Source organism: Vulpes lagopus, chromosome 1, assembly GCF_018345385.1.
Source record: "Vulpes lagopus strain Blue_001 chromosome 1, ASM1834538v1, whole genome shotgun sequence".
In the NCBI taxonomy this organism is placed as follows: Eukaryota; Metazoa; Chordata; class Mammalia; order Carnivora; family Canidae; genus Vulpes; species Vulpes lagopus.
Window position 1 is genome coordinate 144,763,116 of NC_054824.1, and position 19,646 is coordinate 144,782,761.

Here is a 19,646-nt window from a genome sequence, read left to right on the forward strand (position 1 = left end):
CCATCTGGCTTTTCCAGTTTGGAAAAGATTGAGTAACCCCTCAACTGTCTCTGGTGTTAACCCTGGGGGGGGGCCAAGCCCAGGCCTTAAAGGGAAACAGAAACACTCCTTGGGAAACACTCTAAACTAACACCACGTTTGAGGGGGAAGGTGCTCTCCTTGCCCCTGCCTGGGACCCCCAGCTATGCCCCATTAGGGCAGAACACCAGCCATCTCCAAGACCTACCCCAAGCCCAACTGCATGAGGGTCAGCTGGGCCAAGGGAGACAGGCCCCAGGGGTCTGACACTGCCGCCCCGCCCAGCCGTCCTTGCCCCACCTCAGGCCCTCACTGCCCTGGTTCTGTAACTGCGGGGGCTGAGCCTTGGCGGGGCCTGGGCCTGGCTCCAGTGGGTGGGGCCTGGCTCGGGTGGAACCTGCGGGCCCTGCTGGGGAGTGTCTGCCCTGTGTGCTGGGAGCCCCAGCCTGAGCCAGAGCCTGGAAGACCCTGTCCATGGCCAGATCCCCCCGCCACGCTGGGGCTCCGCGACTGCAGCTGCCCCTGCTGTGCCTCCTCCTCCAGGGCGCCACTGCCATCCTCTTTGCTGTCTTTGTCCGCTACAACCATGAGACGGACGCCGCCCTCTGGCACTGGGGCAACCACAGTAACTCGGACAATGAATTTTACTTTCGCTACCCAAGTGAGTGTGGGTGAGGGAGCGGGGAGCTAAGGGCCCAAGCTCCATGGTGTCTTGGATGTGCATATCTGCCCCCAGGAGGGCAACCGTCTGGCTGAGATGAAGTTGCCCCAGATTTATAATAATACCCTTTCCCTGGTGTCTGCGGTGCTCTAGGCATTGTGCTGAGGGCAGCACATGCATTATCTCCTTTACTCCACGAAGTGGACAAAGATGGGGAAACTGAGCCTCAAAGAGATTAGGACGTGGCTGGTTCAGATTCCAGCTGTCAGAGTTGAGGGAGCTGGAATTCAAACCCAGATCTGAGCTTTAATCACTCCCTGTCTTGCCTCCCAGTTGGCCAAATTGGGCTTTGCAGGGCTGTTGCAGAGATTGCCTTTCTGAGGACCTCCGCCCTAATCACAGGAGAGAGAATCCTCCTGTGATTAGGGCGGAGGTCCTCAGAAAGGAGGTAGGGAGTGGTGTGCAGGAGGTGGCAATGGCAGGGCACTATGAAGGCAGCCAAGACTGGTGGCGCTCAGGTGTTTCCTCCCCAGTCACTCAAAACTGGCCCTTCCAGAGTCAGAGAGAGAATGGCACAACCACTGACCACAGCCGCAGAGCAGCAGCCCCCAGCCCCCAGAGGGAAGCATGGCAGGGTCATTAGCCCATTTCCTAGGGGAGGAAGCTGAGGGCTTATTACTTGCTCAGGAGAATGGCAGAGCAGGAGCTGGGACTCGGGCATCCCAAGCAACACAGCTCACCTGCCTGCTGACAAGGCCCAGGAATGAGAGGTTAAGCCTCTGCCCCTACTGGAGACAGAGCCTCTCCCTCAAGGTTGCCCCCCTCCGCCCCCAGCTCAGGCCCTGGACAGCTGGGACCAAAGATACCAGATCTCCAGACTATAGCACCACTGCTTGGGCAGGGCTTCTCTTAGCCTCACTTTTCTCCATCTGGGCAATGGGGAGAAGGATGCCTCAGTTTGAGGGATGTACATCCAAATAAGTCCTGGTGTGAGAGCCTCCTATAAAAAAAACCCAGGCTGTCATTACCCTGCTTTTTGTATGCTGAGCTGGCAGCAGGCTGTCCCCACCTGACCCTCTCCCAGTCTCAATGCTGACACAGCGAGGCTCCCAATGCTGAGGACATAGAGAGTGAGATGCATTGGGCCCGAGCAAGAAGCACTCAACCCCCAGACCCCCAGGTATCCTCGGCAGAGGGGCTGCAGCTCCTCCCTCTCATGTTTCATGTCGGCCCTGTCTTTACAAGGTGAGCTACAGAAGCTGGGGTGGCAGTCTCCTGGGTTGTGCATTTGTCCAGAGAGGTAGTGTTGGGAGGGAACAGCCCCCAAGCTGAGAGAAGTAAGCTCCTGTCCAAGAGTCTGACCTGGCTGCCCCCCCCCCATTTGCTCCTCCCATGGGCCTCACCCAAGGCCTCAGCACCCTGCTCCTCTCAAAGTTCTCTCTGAAACACCCCAGCCTGTCACCCCTCTGCTGCATTGGGGGGGGGGGGGCTCTCCTGGGACACGCAGCCCTCCCTGGACTGCAGTAAGAGGAATGGAGTGGGGATCCTACCTCTCTGCTGCCCTAGGTTTCTATCCCTGTGGACTTGGGACCCTGGTGTGGGGGAAGGTCGGGGCCAAGGGAAGTGTGAGGTCTCTGGAGCCTGGCGCTTTGATGAGCCGGGTCTTCCTCTGCCCCTGAGTCCAGGGGAAGGGGTCAGGGCCAGAGGGAGGTGTAGCCACTGCTCTTTCACCGCCGGTTCGGGAGATGAAAGGGAGTTCTGCAGCTGGTGTTGAGCTGTGGGGCTAGGTGTCCAGTGCCAAGGACACAGCTGCTCTGAGGGTCTCTGTCATTGCCACAAGGAAGGACTCTCAGCATACATGTGGCCCTCTCCCCTCAGATGTGGAGAGACAACTAGAGAGGTCATGGGGCTGCCTAAGATCATACAGCAAGTTAGCCAGGCTAGAGCCAGGTCTCTTGGCTGCCCAGTTGTGGCCTTTCCCCACATGACAAACTTCCTGTCCCATCAGGCAAGTCATGGAGAATAAGAAAGAGGAGAAAAGACAGGTTTATAGGGGACACAGCGGCAAGTACAAGATAGAGCCTAAGAAAACAGTATGGGCAGGTCCTGTGTCACACACCTCTGAGACCTTGCTCTTGGGGGGAAGTATTTTGGATAGATGGAATCAGGATCTTCTTGGAAGAAGTGGGGGAAGGGGATGTTACTGGGACCAGAGTGGTTTGTGACCACTAGAAGAGTGTGAGGGGAGGTGGACTCCCCAGCTCACCACTCCCTTCTCTCTGTTCCTCATGTTTTATAGCCCCACTTTACAGATGAGGAAACCAAGGCTCACAGAGGTTAAGTGGCTCATCCATGATCACACAATCTAAGGGCTTTAACTGTCCCCTTGTTCCTTGTTATTTTGTTCAGGAGCCATCCAGTGGGTTGAGGAGGGGTGGTAAGGGGAGGAAGGAGGGTCATGGGTATCTCTAGAGGGCTTCTGATCTGTTCTCCAACCAGAGGTGCATGGGTTTGGTGGCCACAGCCACTGTGGAATGCTCCCAGTGAAGGAGATTTCTTAATGTTTAGACTCCAGTTGAAAGGTCAAGGGACTGAGTTTTGATGGAAAACAAACCCGGGGTGGGAGATGTAAATATTATTCCCACTTCAGACAAGCTCTGGGGCAGTTTCTGCATGTCAGGGACATGGCATCCAGCACCCCATCCCCCTTTGCCATCTTGCTGTCCTTGGACAAAAGAAGAGACAAGACATCCCCTTTACTGTTTGCTTAGGGAGAAAAGAAGCCAGACAGTGAGGCCTCAAAGAACGTAGGTTGCAGACTGGGTTATAGGTGATGCTTCTTTTTTTTCTGTTGGGGTTTAAGATCTGAGAGGGAAGAGAGAGCTGGGTGATTCGGGAGCACACAGGGCTAGAGAACACTTAGCAAGGCGAGGGGACCTCCAGACCCTCTCCCCGCTTGGCTGTGGGGACCGACAGCTGAGCTCTGCTTCCAGCACCCACCCAACCTTCTGCCAGGGGCTTGCAAGCTTATTTCCCGTCTGCCCACACCTAGCACAAAAAAGCAAAAAAGTCTGCTTCTCTCAAAGTTACGGATTGCAAAAATGTTTGGCCTGTTGGTGCTTCCTCAGATTAAACATAAAGGTGACCGTGATTGTTTTTTTCCTTTATGATCTGTCTATTTCTACAAGAGATTTGAAGTCATTTGTAACAAAAACATGATGAGTAGGAGAAAAGAAAAGCAGGGAAGCAGAACACAAATAACGAATAGAACACCATAAGTGCTTCCAGGTGCTCCAGGGGCTGGCCGATGGCCCCGTGGCTCCAAGCTACCAGGCAGCCAAGAGAAAAAGGAAATATGATCAGTCATGTCTTCTCCTCAGAGGCCAGGAAGGCTCACAGAAGCAATTCTTTGATTCCTCCAGGTTCGGTGACGGCAGGCACAGTGGCAGCTGAGCTAACAGCTCCGTCCCTAGAGCCTGATGCTCCAGTTATAGGAAAGCTCGCTCCCATGAATTCGGGGAAGGCCGCTGGGTCCCTTGGGGGAAATGACATGTGCTACCACTAAGTTCCAAGAGAAAGTTCTCACGTGGAGCCATAAAAGGGGAGTTTAGGGTCAGAGTTGACTCTGTTTCTCAATAACTTATTTATACTTGCGTGACTTCTGGCAAGTACACTTGCGTGACTTCTCTAGCATTTCTCCATTAAAGCCAAAGATACGGCATGGAATCACTGTACACGTAGACCTGAGACAGAGAGCGGGGCCAGGTGTGCTAGTGGCATGTCGCACAAGGTTATGTTCCAAACCCTACTTACACGTAGGGGAGGAGAGAGGTCCAGAACAAACTAATACTGAAGCAAACTACTTGTGTGTATCTCATTTTCGGCCTTACTGTATATGATTTGTATTAGTCTCCTCTTTTACGTATACATAATAAAAAGCAAACAGAAAGGCTCTGATCCACTGGGTGTTATGCTATATGTTGACAAATTGAACTCCAATAAAAAATAAATTAAAAAAAAAGAAAGAAAAGAAAGGCTCTGATCTTCCTGCCCAGAAACCTCAATGACACTTAAAAAAAAAAACAAACACAACTAATTCATGTATAAAATTAACATATTCAAATTATAGAAAGAAACAAACGAAAAAAGCAGAACCCTCCTTCCCAGAGCTACCACATTGCGGGACTCCAGGGGCTGCGGTTTGAGGGGCAGCAGCGCACCAGCAACCCCCCCTCACACACACACTCCATTTAGTCCCTGAGGAAATCTCTGTTCACAAATAGAGCTATTTCAAAAATAAATAAATACATACATAAAGTTATTTCATAAATTATTTTTTAAAAGTTTAAAATCCTCAACATGGAGAGGTATAGATTCTCAATATGAGGGATGGAGGATAGACCTTGAGGAGGACTTTCCAGCAGAAAGGGAAAATTGAAAGAAGCTCGAAGGGGAAAATGAGTTTGGGCATGGAGGGGCAGGGGTTGCGGCAGGAGAGAGCTCAGGCCGGACTTCCTGCCAGCCAATTGTAGGAAACCAAAGGCCAGGCCAGAGAAGAGACTAGAAGGCTCTCTGTGCCTTGGCTCCGACATGGGGACAGCAGGGATGGTCTGAGTCCCACTCCAAGCAAGCCAGCTCTGTGTAGGTGATCCTGGCCAAGAGGCCCCACCACACCTGGGGAGTTTCAGAGCCTCAGCTACTGCCTCAAGGTGGCCCTGGCTGGTGAGGGGTGGGCGCTGGATCGGATGGCCCGAGGCCAGAGCAGCCTTGAATGTCCCCTGCAGGTTTCCAGGATGTGCATGTCATGGTGTTTGTGGGCTTCGGCTTCCTCATGGCCTTCCTGCAGCGTTATGGCTTCGGCAGCGTGGGCTTCACCTTCCTCCTGGCTGCCTTTGCCCTGCAGTGGTCCACACTTATCCAGGGCTTCTTCCACTCCTTGCACGGAGGCTACATCCATGTCAGCGTGAACAGGTACGCAGGGATAGCCTCCCGGTTCCTCCCTGCCCCCTGGTCTAGCTGGGAGGCTCCTGCCCCAGGGGGAGCCAGCCCCAGCCTGGTCCTTCAGGCTGCTCCTGGGCCAGCAGGTGACTTATCCAGGTGCCCTGCCTGTTCCCCTTGCCACCCACACACCCAGCCACACCTCCCCCTTTCTTGAAACCCCTTCTTCCCCAAGAGCTGTGGGGTGTAGGACAGGGTGCAGGGGCACCTGTGGTTCAGGGTGGTTCTAACACCCCTTGAGGGCTTCACTGTCCCCATCACAGAACCTCCCAGAGATGGCTTTCCTCGTCCACGGGAGGGGCGACATGATCCCATCCCACCTGCCAGGAAAGGCTGAGCCTCCTGGAATCTCTGCCTCTGGCCCTGCCTGTCCACTCAGGGCGCCCTCACCCGCCCTGCTCACCCTCCCCTCACACCCTGCCTCCCCAGCATGATCAACGCTGACTTCTGTGCTGGGGCTGTGCTCATCTCCTTTGGTGCCATCCTGGGCAAGACTGGGCCGGCTCAGCTGCTGCTCATGACTGTGCTGGAGGTGGCGCTGTTTGGCATCAATGAGTTTGTGCTCCTTAATCTCCTACGGGTGAGTGGATGGATGGGGGCGGGTGTGGGGGGGTGGGCATGGTCAGGGCCAGGCCCTAGAGCATGGAGACCATGGGGCCAGGACTGCCTTTCCAGCTCAGCTCCACCTTCCCAGGTGAAGGACGCAGGAGGCTCCATGACTATCCACACTTTCGGGGCCTACTTCGGACTGGTGCTCTCACGGGTCCTCTACAGGCCTCAGCTGGAGAAGAGCAAGCATCGCCAGGGCTCTGTCTACCATTCAGACCTCTTTGCCATGATTGGTGAGGCCTGCCTGGGCAGGGTGGGGTGGTAGGGTGGGGGCCAGGCAGGGCCATCTCCAGGGGCCAGTCGTTGGGGTCCTGCTGGGAACTCCCTTCCAAGGGCCAGGATCTCTGCTCATCATTGTCAACAGTTTTTTGCCAACAGTTCTTGGACTCAGCCCTGGGCTGAGCACATGCTCCAGACCCACTCCTGGGGGCCTTTCTGAGTCAAGTCCAACTACACCACCCCTTGCTTAAAACCCTTCATCCTCCACCCTGAGGCAGAAGCCCCCTGCATTCTCCCCATCTACCACCTCCAGGATGCTGCTCCTCCCTCTGCCCCCCCCAGGTGATTTCCCAGAGGCTCCCTAACACCCACACCTTGGGTGTTGGGAGGGGTTGTGGGTCTGACCATCAAGGCCATCTGTTTCTTCAAGCACGAGCGTAGACCTTGGCCTCTGCTCCTGTCTCTGCCTCCACAAATGAGGCAGGAGAGGAAATTGGTATTTTATCTCTTATCGGTGGTATTGAACAATGATCACAGTGCCTATTCCCACAGTAAACAGAGAGGCTGGTCTTGTATTTCTTGCTCACCTCAGGGATTGTCATGAAATGAGGTGGATGCTTCAGCATCCAAGAAGGCATGCTTCCCCCAGAGGCTTGCACCCCAGCTCTCCTCTGTCCTCCTCCTTCCAGGCAGGACACCCTGCCTCTTCCTGATTCCTCCTGCTCACCTCTTGCAGGACACGCATGTGAGCAGACTGCGTGCTTCAAGGAGCAATTGCATTGCACACCTGAGGGCCCTCAGGACGAAAGATCGTCCCTCAGGCCCTCTTGCCATGGTGGCCCTATGGGGTCCCCGCCCTCCCCTCCAGGACTGGCCTGGGAACCCCACACGGGTAGGCAGGGCACGTGGAGCTGTGGTTTCCCTACACACACACACACAGAGGCACCACTCCTGCACCTTGCAGCCCCCCCACATTCAAGGGGCAGGTGAGGTTTTAAATATTGCTATTTCCCTGATATGAATATCAAGCTCCCAGTTGAGTGCCTAACATGCAGTGCCCTTTCCCTGTTTTTTTCTCCTTTTTTGATGCTGAAAAAATATGTCAACTGCCTGTGGTCTTCAGTTGGGTAGCTCTTCCCGTTGGTTCCCAAGCTCCTGGTTGGGCAGTTAGTGGCTGCTAGGCCCAGGGCTGCACACTTCCTGCACGCTGGCTGACGTGGCCCGGCTCTGAGAGGTGTTATCCCCCTTTATGAGTGAGGACACTGAGCCTGCTCAGGGGACTACCTGCTTTCTCTCACTCTGCCGGCCTGCCCCCTGTTTAGGGACCATCTTCCTGTGGATCTTCTGGCCCAGTTTCAACTCTGCACCCACCACACTGGGGGACGGGCAGCACCGAACAGCCCTCAACACATACTACTCTCTGTCGGCGAGCACCCTTGGCACCTTTGCCATGTCAGCCCTCGTTGGGGAGCGTGGCCGGCTGGACATGGTAGGGGTGGAGGCCTCTGGGAGGCCCAGAGATGGGTGAGGGGAGGAGAGGCCTGAGACCTGGCAAGATCCATTTTCCAGAGAAACAGGACACGGCATGAGCACAGGGACCAGATGTGTGGGGTCACAGCAAGACAAGACCCCATGACAGCAGGAGAGTTAGAGATCAGACAGCAGAGGGACTTCCAGAGGCAGGAGATGCTGCTGTGGTGGATGGACGGAGCAGGGTTGGTCTGGGCAGACAATCTGGAAGAGCCTCCAATGCCCTGCTCTCCTTGATCCCCCAGGTCCACATCCAGAATGCTGCACTGGCTGGAGGGGTTGTGGTAGGGACAGCAGGTGAAATGATGCTGACACCATTTGGGGCCCTGGCAGCTGGCTTCCTGGCTGGGACGGTCTCCACACTGGGCTACAAGTTTTTCACGGTATAAATCCCTCTCGGGTCCTGGACAGAGCAGGGTTCCTCAGCACCTTTCTCCCCATTCTCCAACAGCCCAGTGGGGACGGGCACACGAGACTCATGATGGTGTTCTGTCCTCCAGCCCATCCTCGAGGCAAAATTCAAAGTCCAAGACACATGTGGTGTTCACAACCTCCATGGGATTCCTGGGGTCCTGGGAGCCCTCCTGGGGGTCCTTGTGGTTGGGCTGGCCACCCATGAAGCTTATGGAGAAGGGTGAGTCCTCCCCATCCCTGACCCTCTCCAAGGTCATTATCCCCCTGGGTGGCCTCTCTCATTCTCTTCCTCCTTCAGTGGACCAGCACAAAAAGCAGTGTCTATTTTCATTTACTCATTCATTCATTCATGAATAATGACAGGAAAACATAATAACCTTCAAGATGGAGGTTTGCACATTAGGGGTCAGAGGACAAGCACAGTGATCCTCAGACTGAGTCAGAAAAGCACATGTCTGCGGGCACACGAGGGTGGAAGGGGGATCTGGGCTCCCTTGAGGTCCTTTTGGCCTCTGTGTGATGCAGTGACCTGCCCTGGCTCTGGCTCTATCTCCCCATCACCTCCTCTCCCTGCAGCCTAGGCAGTGTGTTTCCGCTCATAGCCAAAGGCCAGCGCACTGCCATGTCTCAGGCCATGTACCAGCTCTTCGGGCTGTTTGTCACTCTGATGTTTGCCTCTGTGGGTGGGGCCCTCGGAGGTAAGTGACCTTGGCTGGGGTGGGCAGCTAGCAGGAGCTCCCCGGAGCACGGAAGACAGAGGAGGGGTGCTCTCTGGATTCCATCCCCCTGACATTCATTTTCTCACATGATTATTAAGCACTTGCTTTGTGTCAGGTGTGGAGAGGGGCTGCAGAGTTAAGGGGTAACCTCCTCCAGAAGCAGGTGCTTGTTCCCTCCTGGTGCTGGGGAAGATGGGGAGCAGGCTAGGGACCCGTTGTCCAGTCCTGTGGCTTCCCTGTGATGCCCATTCTGTCCACCAGAGGGCAGCACGACCTCAGGCTAAGGCCCCTAAGGGACTCTAAGCTCGGTAGGGAGCAGGGGTGGGAGAGAGGGGATGGACAGAGGTGGGAGGGGAAGGACAGGGGCAGAGGGTGGGGGCTGGAACACACAACCTTCGGCAGAGGCAGACTGCCCACTGACCCGGGTCAGACAGTCCTTCCTGATGTCTGGCCTTAGTCCTCGTGGCCCCCAGAATAAAACCCGAGACTCAGTATTCGCACCCTGCCCCTGCTCTCACCGTGAGCTTCACCTTCTCCCACAATGTTCAATTCGTTGGGTCATTTAATTTCTTATTTACTCAATAAACACCCTCTATAGCTGTCCTGGATGGAGGTTACGGGGAGCCCAGGAGCTGTGCTTATGGGAGCCTCACGGTTTAGGCCATTAATGTTTAGGGGAACCAGTAAGGGCTGGACTTCTCTGGGCCTCAGCTTCCTTCACTGTGACCAGAGGGTCATGGGTAGCTTGTTGGGCTGCTGTGGGTACTCAGGGGTGGGGGTGGGGGGCTTGATGAGCCCTTGCCTGGCCTGGCCCAGCACACAGCAGGTGCTCCCCAAGTCCAGCTGGGTTCTCTGTGGCAGGCATCCTGCAGAGACCACCCTCCAACCCCCCCACACCCCTGCACCTCTCACCCCCTCCCAACCCCTCCCCTACTGCCACCAGGTCTCCTGCTGAAGCTGCCCTGCCTGGGTTCCCCGGCAGACTGCCAGTGTTATGAGGACCAGGTGTACTGGGAGGTGAGCTGCCTGCAGGCCCTCAGACCCCCCCTCTTTCCTCCCTCCCTGCTCATTCTCCCTTGGGGGATGCCCCAGCTGTGGTCTTCAGCCCCCTGGAGTGACCTCTTCACCTGCTCCCCCACCCCTGCCCTCCAGGTGCCTGGGGAGCATGAAGATGCAGCCCAGGGACCCCTGAAGGCGGAGGAGCCAGATACCCAGGCCTAACTTGCTTCCAGTCCTCGAGAGGACGAGAGGATGCTCTTGTTTTAGGAGATGGTGACCGGCTGCCATAGGGACGTTCTTTTCTAGCTCCTGACTCTCCTGATACAAGAAAGGCTGAGAGCTGCCTGGGGTACTGGGCACAGGGCGGTGGAAGGGGCGGCGATGGGGGGAAGCCGCACCTGGCCCAGGTTGGGGGGAGAACTCACAGCACCCCCACCCCACCCCTGGGCCTGTGAGCGAGGTATTGGGCGCAGCAATTACCATGAGGTGTGCGCCAGGCCCGGCGGCTGTTGGGGTGATAAACACCACCTATATCAAGGACTCCAACTCCTTTTTGTGCACCAGGAATCCAGGGACCTCCTCTCTGGCTCTAACACACAGAAACCTTGGAGGGCTCAGGTGGGAGGACCTGGGTGCCAGCACACTCCCACCCCCCGGGGCCCCATGTAGCTCCCTGTGTGGTGCCCAGCTTGGGCTTGCCTGCCTCCAGGGACAGGGCACTCATTCTCTACTAGAAAGTCTGTCATGTGGGGCCTGGGCCGCTGGACAGGCCTTCCTGCCCCAGAATGGCATCTGCTCCCCCTCCTGATGTGGGTGGCCTTCAAAGGCAGCAGAGCGGCCCCTGTGGGACTTGAAAAGGGAGCAGGGGCTGGAAAGGGGAGCAGGCTAGCACTGTGTCCTTGGACGTAGCCAGCAGCCGGCACCGGCACCGTTCTGCCCCTGGGGTCAACAGGGGAGTGGGAAGCGCCCAAAGGGAGGCTGCATGGGAGCAGGGAGGCAGGCCCAGCCTGGACGCCGGAGGCTTCTGACCACCAGAGGGCGCCCCAGATCCAGCACAAGAAGCGGAGGCCCGGCCCTCACCCTCCACCCTAATGGGTGTCCTTCCCAGGCACCCTTTCTGGGTTCCTTCCTGGTGTCCTTCCTGGTGTCCTTCCTGGGGGTCCTCCTGGTGTCCTTACTGGTGTCCTTCCTGGGGGTCCTTCCTTTGTTCCTTCCCAGGTGTCCTTCCCGGGTGTCCTTCCTAGGAGTCCTTCCTGGCTACCTCTGCCTGCTCCTCACCGTCATGCCCTGAGTCTGCTTTGAGTTCCCAGTTCCCACTGTATGTCAGGCGGGTTCTAGTGCCTCAGATCTTGTGCAGCAGAGAGGCCACCCCTCCAGCAGCCTGGAGTGCCTCACCCCTCCCAGAGAGCGGGGACCCCTCCACCCTGTCCTGTCCTTCCTCCAGTGGGAGCTGCCCAGACCACAGGCCTCTCCCCTCAAGATCAACACCCATTCAGACCCAGGGACCTGTGGGGAAGGGACTTCTGGGGCCTGACTCTGGGTCAGGAAAAGAGGTACCCCCGCCAGGCTTTATCCTCATGGAAGTTGAGGGGATGGAGTGTGGCTGGGAAAGGAGGCCAGGCACAGAGCTGAGAGGAACAGGAGGAAAAAGCAGCGCCACTAAGGGACCCCATCTCTGTCCACAGAGCCCCATTGTACCCCAGCCCATCAGCTTTCTGCTTCCTCCACAGAGCCCCCCATTGCTGGCTGGAGTGGGTGGGAGGGAGCATCTGTGCTGGGGCAGGAAGGTGACTTCCCAGGTTGCGGTAGGGTTCCCTGTGCTTTCGGCCCCTGTGGGGAGGGAAGGGGCTTGGGAAAGCTGAGGCCTCATCCCCCTTTACCCCCTGGGGACTCAGCTCCCAGCCCTATGCTGGTCCAGTCCCAGCTGCTGAACTGGAGCCCCCACCCTCACCAACCAACCATCCTCAAAGGGACCTGAAAGCCTGTTGGGAAGGGGAGGCTCAGTGAAAGGATGAGACCCTTGCTGCCTTGGCTCAGTCTGGGTAGTCATTTCTGCACACTGCCAGAATTTTCCAACAGATCCTCTTCTGGTTCCCTCTTTTTTTTTTTTTTTTTTTTAAGATTTTATTCATTTACTCATAGCACAGAGAGAGATAGACACAGGCAGAGGGAGAAGCAGGCTCCATGCAGGGAGCCTGATGTGGGACTCGGTCCCGGGTCTCCAGAATCACACCCCAGGCTGCAGGTGGCGCCAAACCGCTGCGCCACTGGGGCTGCCCATCTTCTGGTTCCTTCTTGATGGGAGCCACATCTCCTCCAGGCTTGAAAACAGAGCCTCTTCCAGCCCTGGCTGGCCACTGCACCCAGCTTGGTGGAGAGAGGCTTTGGAGAGGGGACAACTGAGCCCTCTCTGGGGGAAGGCCATCAGCCAGCCAGCGTTCAGGGGAGGAAGTATGGGGTGGCCCACCAAGAAGTCCCTGAGGAAGGACGGGTTGGTCAGGGACTGTCCCACAACCGAAGCCTCACGTGTCCTGCAGGCAGATAGTTCCAGGCTCCATCACCCCCAAGAAGCCTCCCATGGCCTGGAGTCAGTGCTGAGCTCTGTCACAGAACCCACAGCTTGGCTCAGGAGCCTCGGTCCAGGGCTGAGCTTTCCCCAGCCGGGGGCTGGCTTGTCACAGCTTTTCTTCCCTTCCCACCCCTACTGGTTCCTGAGCAAGCTGCTGGGCACCCCATTGACTGTGCCCTGTGATTAAAGCCATCACTTGTGGTTTGGGGATGGGGGCAATGGGGGGGCAAGAAGGGGATGGGGGATGGGAGTGATGGGGGAACAGGGGTGATGGTCCCATCACTGCTTTCAGGCGGGGAGCTCAGAAGGCGGGAAGTACAGGTGTCTCTGCAGTCCCTCCTCCATCTGCTCTACAGCCCGGCTGGTCCTCCACACAGCAGCCCATCCATCCATGCTGGGTCAACAGAGTGACAATGAGCAGGTCAAGGAGATGGCAGGGCCAGGGGCCGGAGGGCTTCTTCCTCACCCTGCAGGACAATGATGCCGCTGCCCTTCAGGGACAGCCCCTCTGATCACCACCATTATTACTCTCAATGCAGGACAATCAGATGCTTGTCCACTCATGAACTCTGTCCAGCTCCAGTGTCTGAGCTCTGGGGACAGTGATGGACGAGGACATGGTCCCACTGATGGGGAGAGGGTGTGCTGAGGTCAGTGTGGAAGCCAGCAGGGCCAGGGCCTTGAGGAAAGGGTTTATGGAAGTGGCCCCGTTCTGGCTTCCAGTGGCTCTGTGTCTGTGACAGGGGGTTTACCGTGCAGACATCTGCAAGGTCCCCTGGTACTTCCATGCCTGTGTGGCTGGAGCCCTTTGACTGCAGTGGCTCCTCTGACCTCTGGAGGACCCGGCCTGAACTGCGCAGCCTGGGAACAGCCTGAGCTGCGCCATTGGGATGCACATCACGGCGCATGGCACCGGCTCAGGGAGGAATTAGACACGGCGTGGGTGTCCAACGTGGGGGTCGGTGGCTGTATCGGGGCAGATGGACTCGGCGGGCGCCCCGCCTCACCCCGATATTTCTCTACCACCATCAGGACCCCTACCCGCCGCCTCCCAGCTCTGCGCCCCAGCCCCTTTGTCTGGCCCTGCCGCCCGCCCCGCGCGCCCGGGCCGGCCCGTGCACCACCGCCGCCACCACCGCTGGCGGGAACAATGCGGGCCAATGTCTCGGACAGGCGGACAGGCGAGCTGGCTATGCAAATGCCACCAGCCTGTGAGAATTCCCCTCCGCCGCCACTGGCTTCTACCGCCTGAGAGGGGCCAGCAGCCACTGCATAGGGATGAGCTGTCACCAGCGCTGTGGGACAGAGCGCCATTGTCTCCACAGCACTGTCTAATCGCCAGCCTCCGCCCAAGGCAGAGGTGACCCAAACCTGTCCCCTCCACCTACTCCTTGCCCCAGAGAGGCTTGACTTGGGGGTCGGACTGTGGAGGGCCCCCAGCCTCCCTCCCTGCTCACTAGGTTGGTGCCCTGCAGGCTTGGGGCTCAGTTCCTGTCTCTGAACCTGTCTCAGAGGTGAAGCCTGGCTAGGTGGTTGGTGTTCTTTCCACTCCAGCCCCTCTCCCCCATCTCTGTCCATTTTCTCACATCGCATCCACCCAATGGACTCTTACAGGTGTTTCTGAAGCTGATTCCTGTCCAGAGCCTCAAGGGGAATGTCCTGGTTTCCCCAAACCAGGTTATGGGACAGCCATCCCAAGTGGTCCTCTCTGAGCATGTACCCCACACTTCCCTCCACTGTGTGCCACAGTTAAGGGCCCTGTCTGTGCCCTGAAGAAAGGCTCACCACAGCAGGACTGAAACTCCTCCAGTGACGAAGGCGTAGGGCTGCACATGCAGTCCCCCTCCACAAATGGAAGAGGTGTGCCCAGGGGGAGGCCAGCCCAGGAACCTGTATCTGGCTAACACATGGGACTGGTCAAACCCTGGCCTGAAATACTCAGACGGCGGGGGTGCCTGGCTGGCTCAGACTCTTGATCAGGGGAGCCTGAGTTCAAACCCCTTGTGGGCTATAGAGTTTACTTAGAAAAAATACTCAGACATTGGTTGAGGGAGCTCTGTGCTGGGCAGTGAGTTGCCCGGAGCCCTGTTCTTGGACGCATGCAGGCCAAGCTCCAGCACACGGTCTGGAGGCTGGACGGGGTGCAGAACTTAAATCCATTTTTCCTGAACCTTTCCGGAGATTCATGATCAAGGGCTGATGCCCCTCAGGTGAAAAGCTGTTCTAGACCTGGCGCTTGGGCCCTTGAGACAGTGATATTCTGGGACTCCTCAGGTTCTCGAGGAGGAATCAGTCAGGGCAACACCAAAAGGAGACCTGTCCTGGGAAAACCCAGGCCCAGTAAGGCAGAAGAGAGTTGAAGGGGGGTGGAGGGAGAAGACGCTGGTGGAGGGTTCTCCCGCTGCTGCAGAGGCTTGCTCCTCTCTGGGCTGGCCCAGCCTTTCATCCCCCATGCAGCTCTTCCCTTCTGTCCCTCTGGCCTCCCCAGAGGTGCAGGTGCGAGGGTGATGTACACAGCAACCTCGTCCTGGGGGCGTGTGAGGGGAGCCTGGCCTCCAGGGGCCACATTGGGGTGCTATTAGATAAGAGGAAAGTCAGGACCAGGGAGCTGGGGTGTTTCATGGAGCCAGGGAAGATACCAGAGTTCTGCCTCCCTCGCAGCCCCCACCTTTGGAACTGGGCCCTGCTGAAGCTCCTCACAGAGCTGCTCTTTTGTCCAGGTTTCTGGTCCAACCCAGAATTCCTCCAGAGCATTCTGACCTGGGCTGCTCAGCCTCATGGAAGCTCCTGGCGCCACCTCAGGAAGAAGCCAAACCCGTGTTCTCACACATCTCCACACATGGCCAGGACCCACCCTGGGCCCTAGCCCCAGAGCACATCTTCCCTCCCATGAGGGCATTTGCAGATGGCCCCCCATTGCTTTGGGCAGTTCCTGGAAGAGGAGTGACCAGAGCTCCCCACCCTCAAAGCGACCCTCTCTCTTTGGCTTGGACATCTGGGGCTCTCTGGGCCTGCTCTGCTGATCTTCAGGGGCCCCAGGCAGGCCCAGCTTGGCTCGGAGGCTGAGAGAGGAAGTGGCTTTGTTGTGCCTGGGCATCGTCTGGATTCTTAAACTTGCTTTTCCCACCCTGCTCTTCTTGGCAGGAGAGCCCTCAGCTGGAGACGCTGCCCGCCCCCCCAGTGTCCCCTCCTTGCCTGCTCACACCATCCACCTCCGTCTCCCCAGAGCAAGGAATGTGGCTCCAGGACACTGTGGGGCTTGTTCCCAATCCCTTTCTAGCTCATTTCACTCAGGCTTTTATAAACTCGCCTTCATCCCACGGGCTGTTGTCTGGTTCTGGCTCTGAAGACACAGACAGAGGTCTCCCCTCCTCCCCGCAATTCCTCACGCTTCATTTTGTCCCAACACCATCTGAGGAGGCTGCGCCACGGGGGGTCAAGGAACCCTGGTGTGGGAGCTGGCGGGGGGCAGGGTCCCCCTTCTTTCTGGCCCTTGAGCCGCTCAGGAACTGGACCCCGCACGGTACACCGTGGCTGTCAGCCAGTCAGCCGATCTGTGCCAGCCCTTCTGTCCACGCCCCGCAAGCCTCGATTATTGGTGGAATTAGCACCGAGCTTCTTGTTGGCAGTTGCTAATTAAGACCATTAATAAACACGATTATTGATGCTGTAGCAGGCTGCAGCCGCCAGCATCTATCTCCCGCACCCCTGGCTCTGCGCTGGCTGCGGGGTGGCTTCTGCCCACCTCTGTACCAACCCTCAAGAGGGCTGCTCTGTTTCACCACTGCCCGGCCCTGGTAGAGGCCCTTCGAGCCAGAGCTTAGTGGGCACAGAGGCTTGGAGGGGGCGAGCTGGGCCTTCCAGAGAGAAGTACAGGGGCAACCTTCACCCCAGGGAGTCCCAGTACTGGAACCAGGGAGGCCCCCATGTGTGTGAGAGAGCCACGTGATGCCAGTACCTTTTGTGCCCAGAACACTCGGGGGTGGCTTGGGATGGAGGCATGAGGACTCTCACAGCTAACTCACACACAGGCACCTCTGTGCTCCAGCAACCCACAGCGCTCAGCATCCCCGTTTGCCTTAAACTGGGTGGTATAGTATTTGAACTTCTTCTCCTGTCACTGAGAGGACCCTCTCAATGAGACGGTGAGACCCCAGGAAAGGGGATGATGTGCTTGAGTGCAATACTGAACTCCTACCAGGTGCCCATGAATAAAATATGGTCATCTCTTCCAGGGGAAGCAACCCTCCAGATTGGCTCGAGTCTGCATCCTCTGTGGACCATTGCCTCCTTTTACATTTCTGCCCCCCTCACAGGGTGTTGTGGGGAGCTGCTTATCTGTTCACCCCAAATGGACCTCGGGTGGCTGGAAAACAGCACCTGTCTGTGCTCACTGCGGAGGCACAGCCTGACCCTACTGCCTCACCCCTCCTCCTGACCTCCAGCCTGGGGCCACCAGGGGGACGCACCCAGTTAGGGGTAGCAGAGTCTGCTGAGCCCTTGGCCAGTGCTCAGGGCAGGTGGAAGTCACCCCTCTGGCCTAGCCTGGCCTCAACACCCCCTCCCCATGGTTCCCCCAGGCCCTGAGAAGTGGCCCAAAGCAGCCCAGGAGAGCTTGGGAAGAGACCCTCCCCCACACACCTGCTTCCCCCCATTCTTCTCCATGAGGACTTCAGTGTCTTGACTTTTTCCTATGGCTTTTGAAGGAAGGATCCACCAAGACTTTAGTCTGCCCAACTCAGAAGAAAAGAGGGGAGAAAAGTCCTGAAAACAAAACCCCTACCACAACCTTAGACTAGGAGAGATTGGCTGGAAGGCTTTTAATCCCTTAATCCCTCTCAGATGGGCCTTGAGACGCTAATGATTTTCCTAATTATTCCCTCCCATTTTCCCATCGCTCTGTAAGGGCTTTCGAGAGGAGTGAAATTCTGAGTGATGGGGGTGGGATGAATGGCAGGCCCACCTCCCCCAAATCAAGCCCGAGTTCAAGCGGCTAGAGAGGTGGGGGCAGGGCCAGGAGTGCTCCAGCTGGGGAATCGGGTTCCCCTGCCGCTGGGACAATGGGGCAGTGGAGTCGGGCTGCCTGAGAGGGCCAGGTGTGGGGCTGGGGTCCCCTCAGTGTGAATGGCCCATTATCCTGCCTAAAGGATGGGAGCTGAGGGTCTCTTTATGTCCCCTAGGAAAGGCCCCTCTGGGTGATAATCACCCTGGGAGGGAGGTGGAGGTGGTGATAAGGGTCTTTAAAGGGGACCAAGCCTCTTCAGAGAACAGTGGCCATTCAGGCTTCGGGCTCCCCTTGTTTCCAGCAGCCTGGGATCCTGTGGCCCATCCATGGGGTTGGGGGTGAGGGGCGGACCAGCAACTGTAGCCAAGCTCTGGGCTCAGCCTCCTCCCCATCACTGTGGCCTGCTGGCCGGGGGCAGGGAAAGGGATAGCCTCCTTCAGGAGACTTCCCCCAAACCTCCTCCTGACTCCCACCTAGTCCTGGGTCCTCTGGGGCCTAGTCTCACCTCCACCAAGCTGCTGAGTTTCTCTGGGGCCAGACATGGCTGAGAGCAGACCCTGGCCCTGCCGCTCCTACAAACTCCCTGCGGGATGAGGAATCAGCCCCATTTCACAGATGGCAAAACTGAGGTTCTGAGCAGTCAGGAGACTCATGAAATGCTACAGAACCAGCTATCAAGCTGAGATTAGAGATTGCTCTTGCACACCCCAGGCCCAGGGCTCTGGTCTTGGCATTTCTCTGCCTGGAATGCCCATGTTTCCAAGGACCGTGGGGCCATCTTCCGTATTTCTGCTCTTGGCTCAAACCATGCCGTCCATGAAGGAAGAGGTCTGGGATTGGCTTCAAAACTACAACTCTGAGCCTAACCTGGGAGGTGTGGGAGCTGGGTGACAGAGCGGTGGGGGCTCCTCACACTATCCTCCCCACTTCTGTGTTTATTTACAATTTTTCACAAGAAAAAGTGGAACAAAATCTGGCCTTCCTTAAGCACCTAATTGGAAATTGCGATTCACCTCCTAAACCTGGCCCTTCTCATCCCCTTTTCCTGTTCTATTTATCTCCAGATCGTGTAGGACCAGCTGACCCTGGATGTATTTTACTGATTAATTTGGGTTCTTGTCATTTCACGCCCTGGCCTCACGAGGCCTGAGGTGCTGGGGTCTGGGTGCGCCCTGGCATGCAGTGCCACACCTGCACCCAGAGGCACCTAGCACACATCAGCCAGGCACCCCCATGCTGATCCTGATCCGGGTTTGCATCCGAAGGCTATTGTCCCCACCGAGGCAGAGGAAGGGCAGCTTCCTTTTGGCTTGGGTTTCTAGCCTGCAGGGTCCTTGAGCACCTGCAGCCATAGCCAGAGGGTCCTTCCTGGCGCCCCCCAGCCTGGGCGAAGCCCCCAAGTGTCCCATTATGTACACTCACTTCCTACTTTGTTGGGCCTTTTGTCAGTGGGCCTGGGAGTGTGAGGGGCTATTACCACAGACCTCATTATTCCCAACCAGAGCAGTAATGAGGAGTCCCCTCCACAGGCTAGCGCCCTGCGCAGGGTCCCTCCCATTTAATAAGTGCAGTGACAGCCGCTCCTAGGAGCTCCCGCTTTGTGCTTGTGCGGTGCCAAGCACGCCACATACATTAGCACAGTTAACCCCCCGCAGCTCTGGCCGAGACCTACTCTGTGTAGCCCCATTTTGCAGATGTGAGTGCGAAGGCTCCACCACCAGACCTCCTTTGCCCTTGGTGTAGCCGCCCTAGGAGAGGAAGGGCAGGGGTGCACCCGGGGCCCCAATGGGATGCAGAAGGGCAGAGAGGGCACGTGAGCACACAGCAGGCTGGCGAGGCCCACGCTGACCAGGCAGAAAGAGTCTGCGGAGCATGGGTGGGGGGGCAGGTGGCATACCCTCAGCT

General features: G+C 57.3%; 1 protein-coding gene across 2 annotated transcripts; it reads left to right on the plus strand.

Moving 5' to 3' along the window:
- The first annotated feature begins 403 nt into the window (after positions 1–403).
- Positions 404–10,705, plus strand: RHBG (Rh family B glycoprotein). Of its 2 annotated transcripts, XM_041761536.1 has the most exons (10): positions 405–679; positions 5,464–5,650; positions 6,107–6,257; positions 6,372–6,519; positions 7,828–7,994; positions 8,281–8,418; positions 8,536–8,669; positions 9,026–9,147; positions 10,112–10,185; positions 10,321–10,705. In XM_041761536.1, exons 1-10 carry the CDS (start codon positions 493–495, stop codon positions 10,387–10,389), a joined length of 1,377 nt encoding a protein of 458 aa, XP_041617470.1. In that variant the 5' UTR covers positions 405–492; the 3' UTR covers positions 10,390–10,705. The 2 variants fall into 2 exon arrangements, with proteins under 2 accessions (XP_041617481.1, XP_041617470.1); XM_041761547.1 differs by lacking the exon at positions 9,026–9,147 and having other exon boundaries at positions 404–679.
- Positions 10,706–19,646: the final 8,941 nt, after the last annotated feature.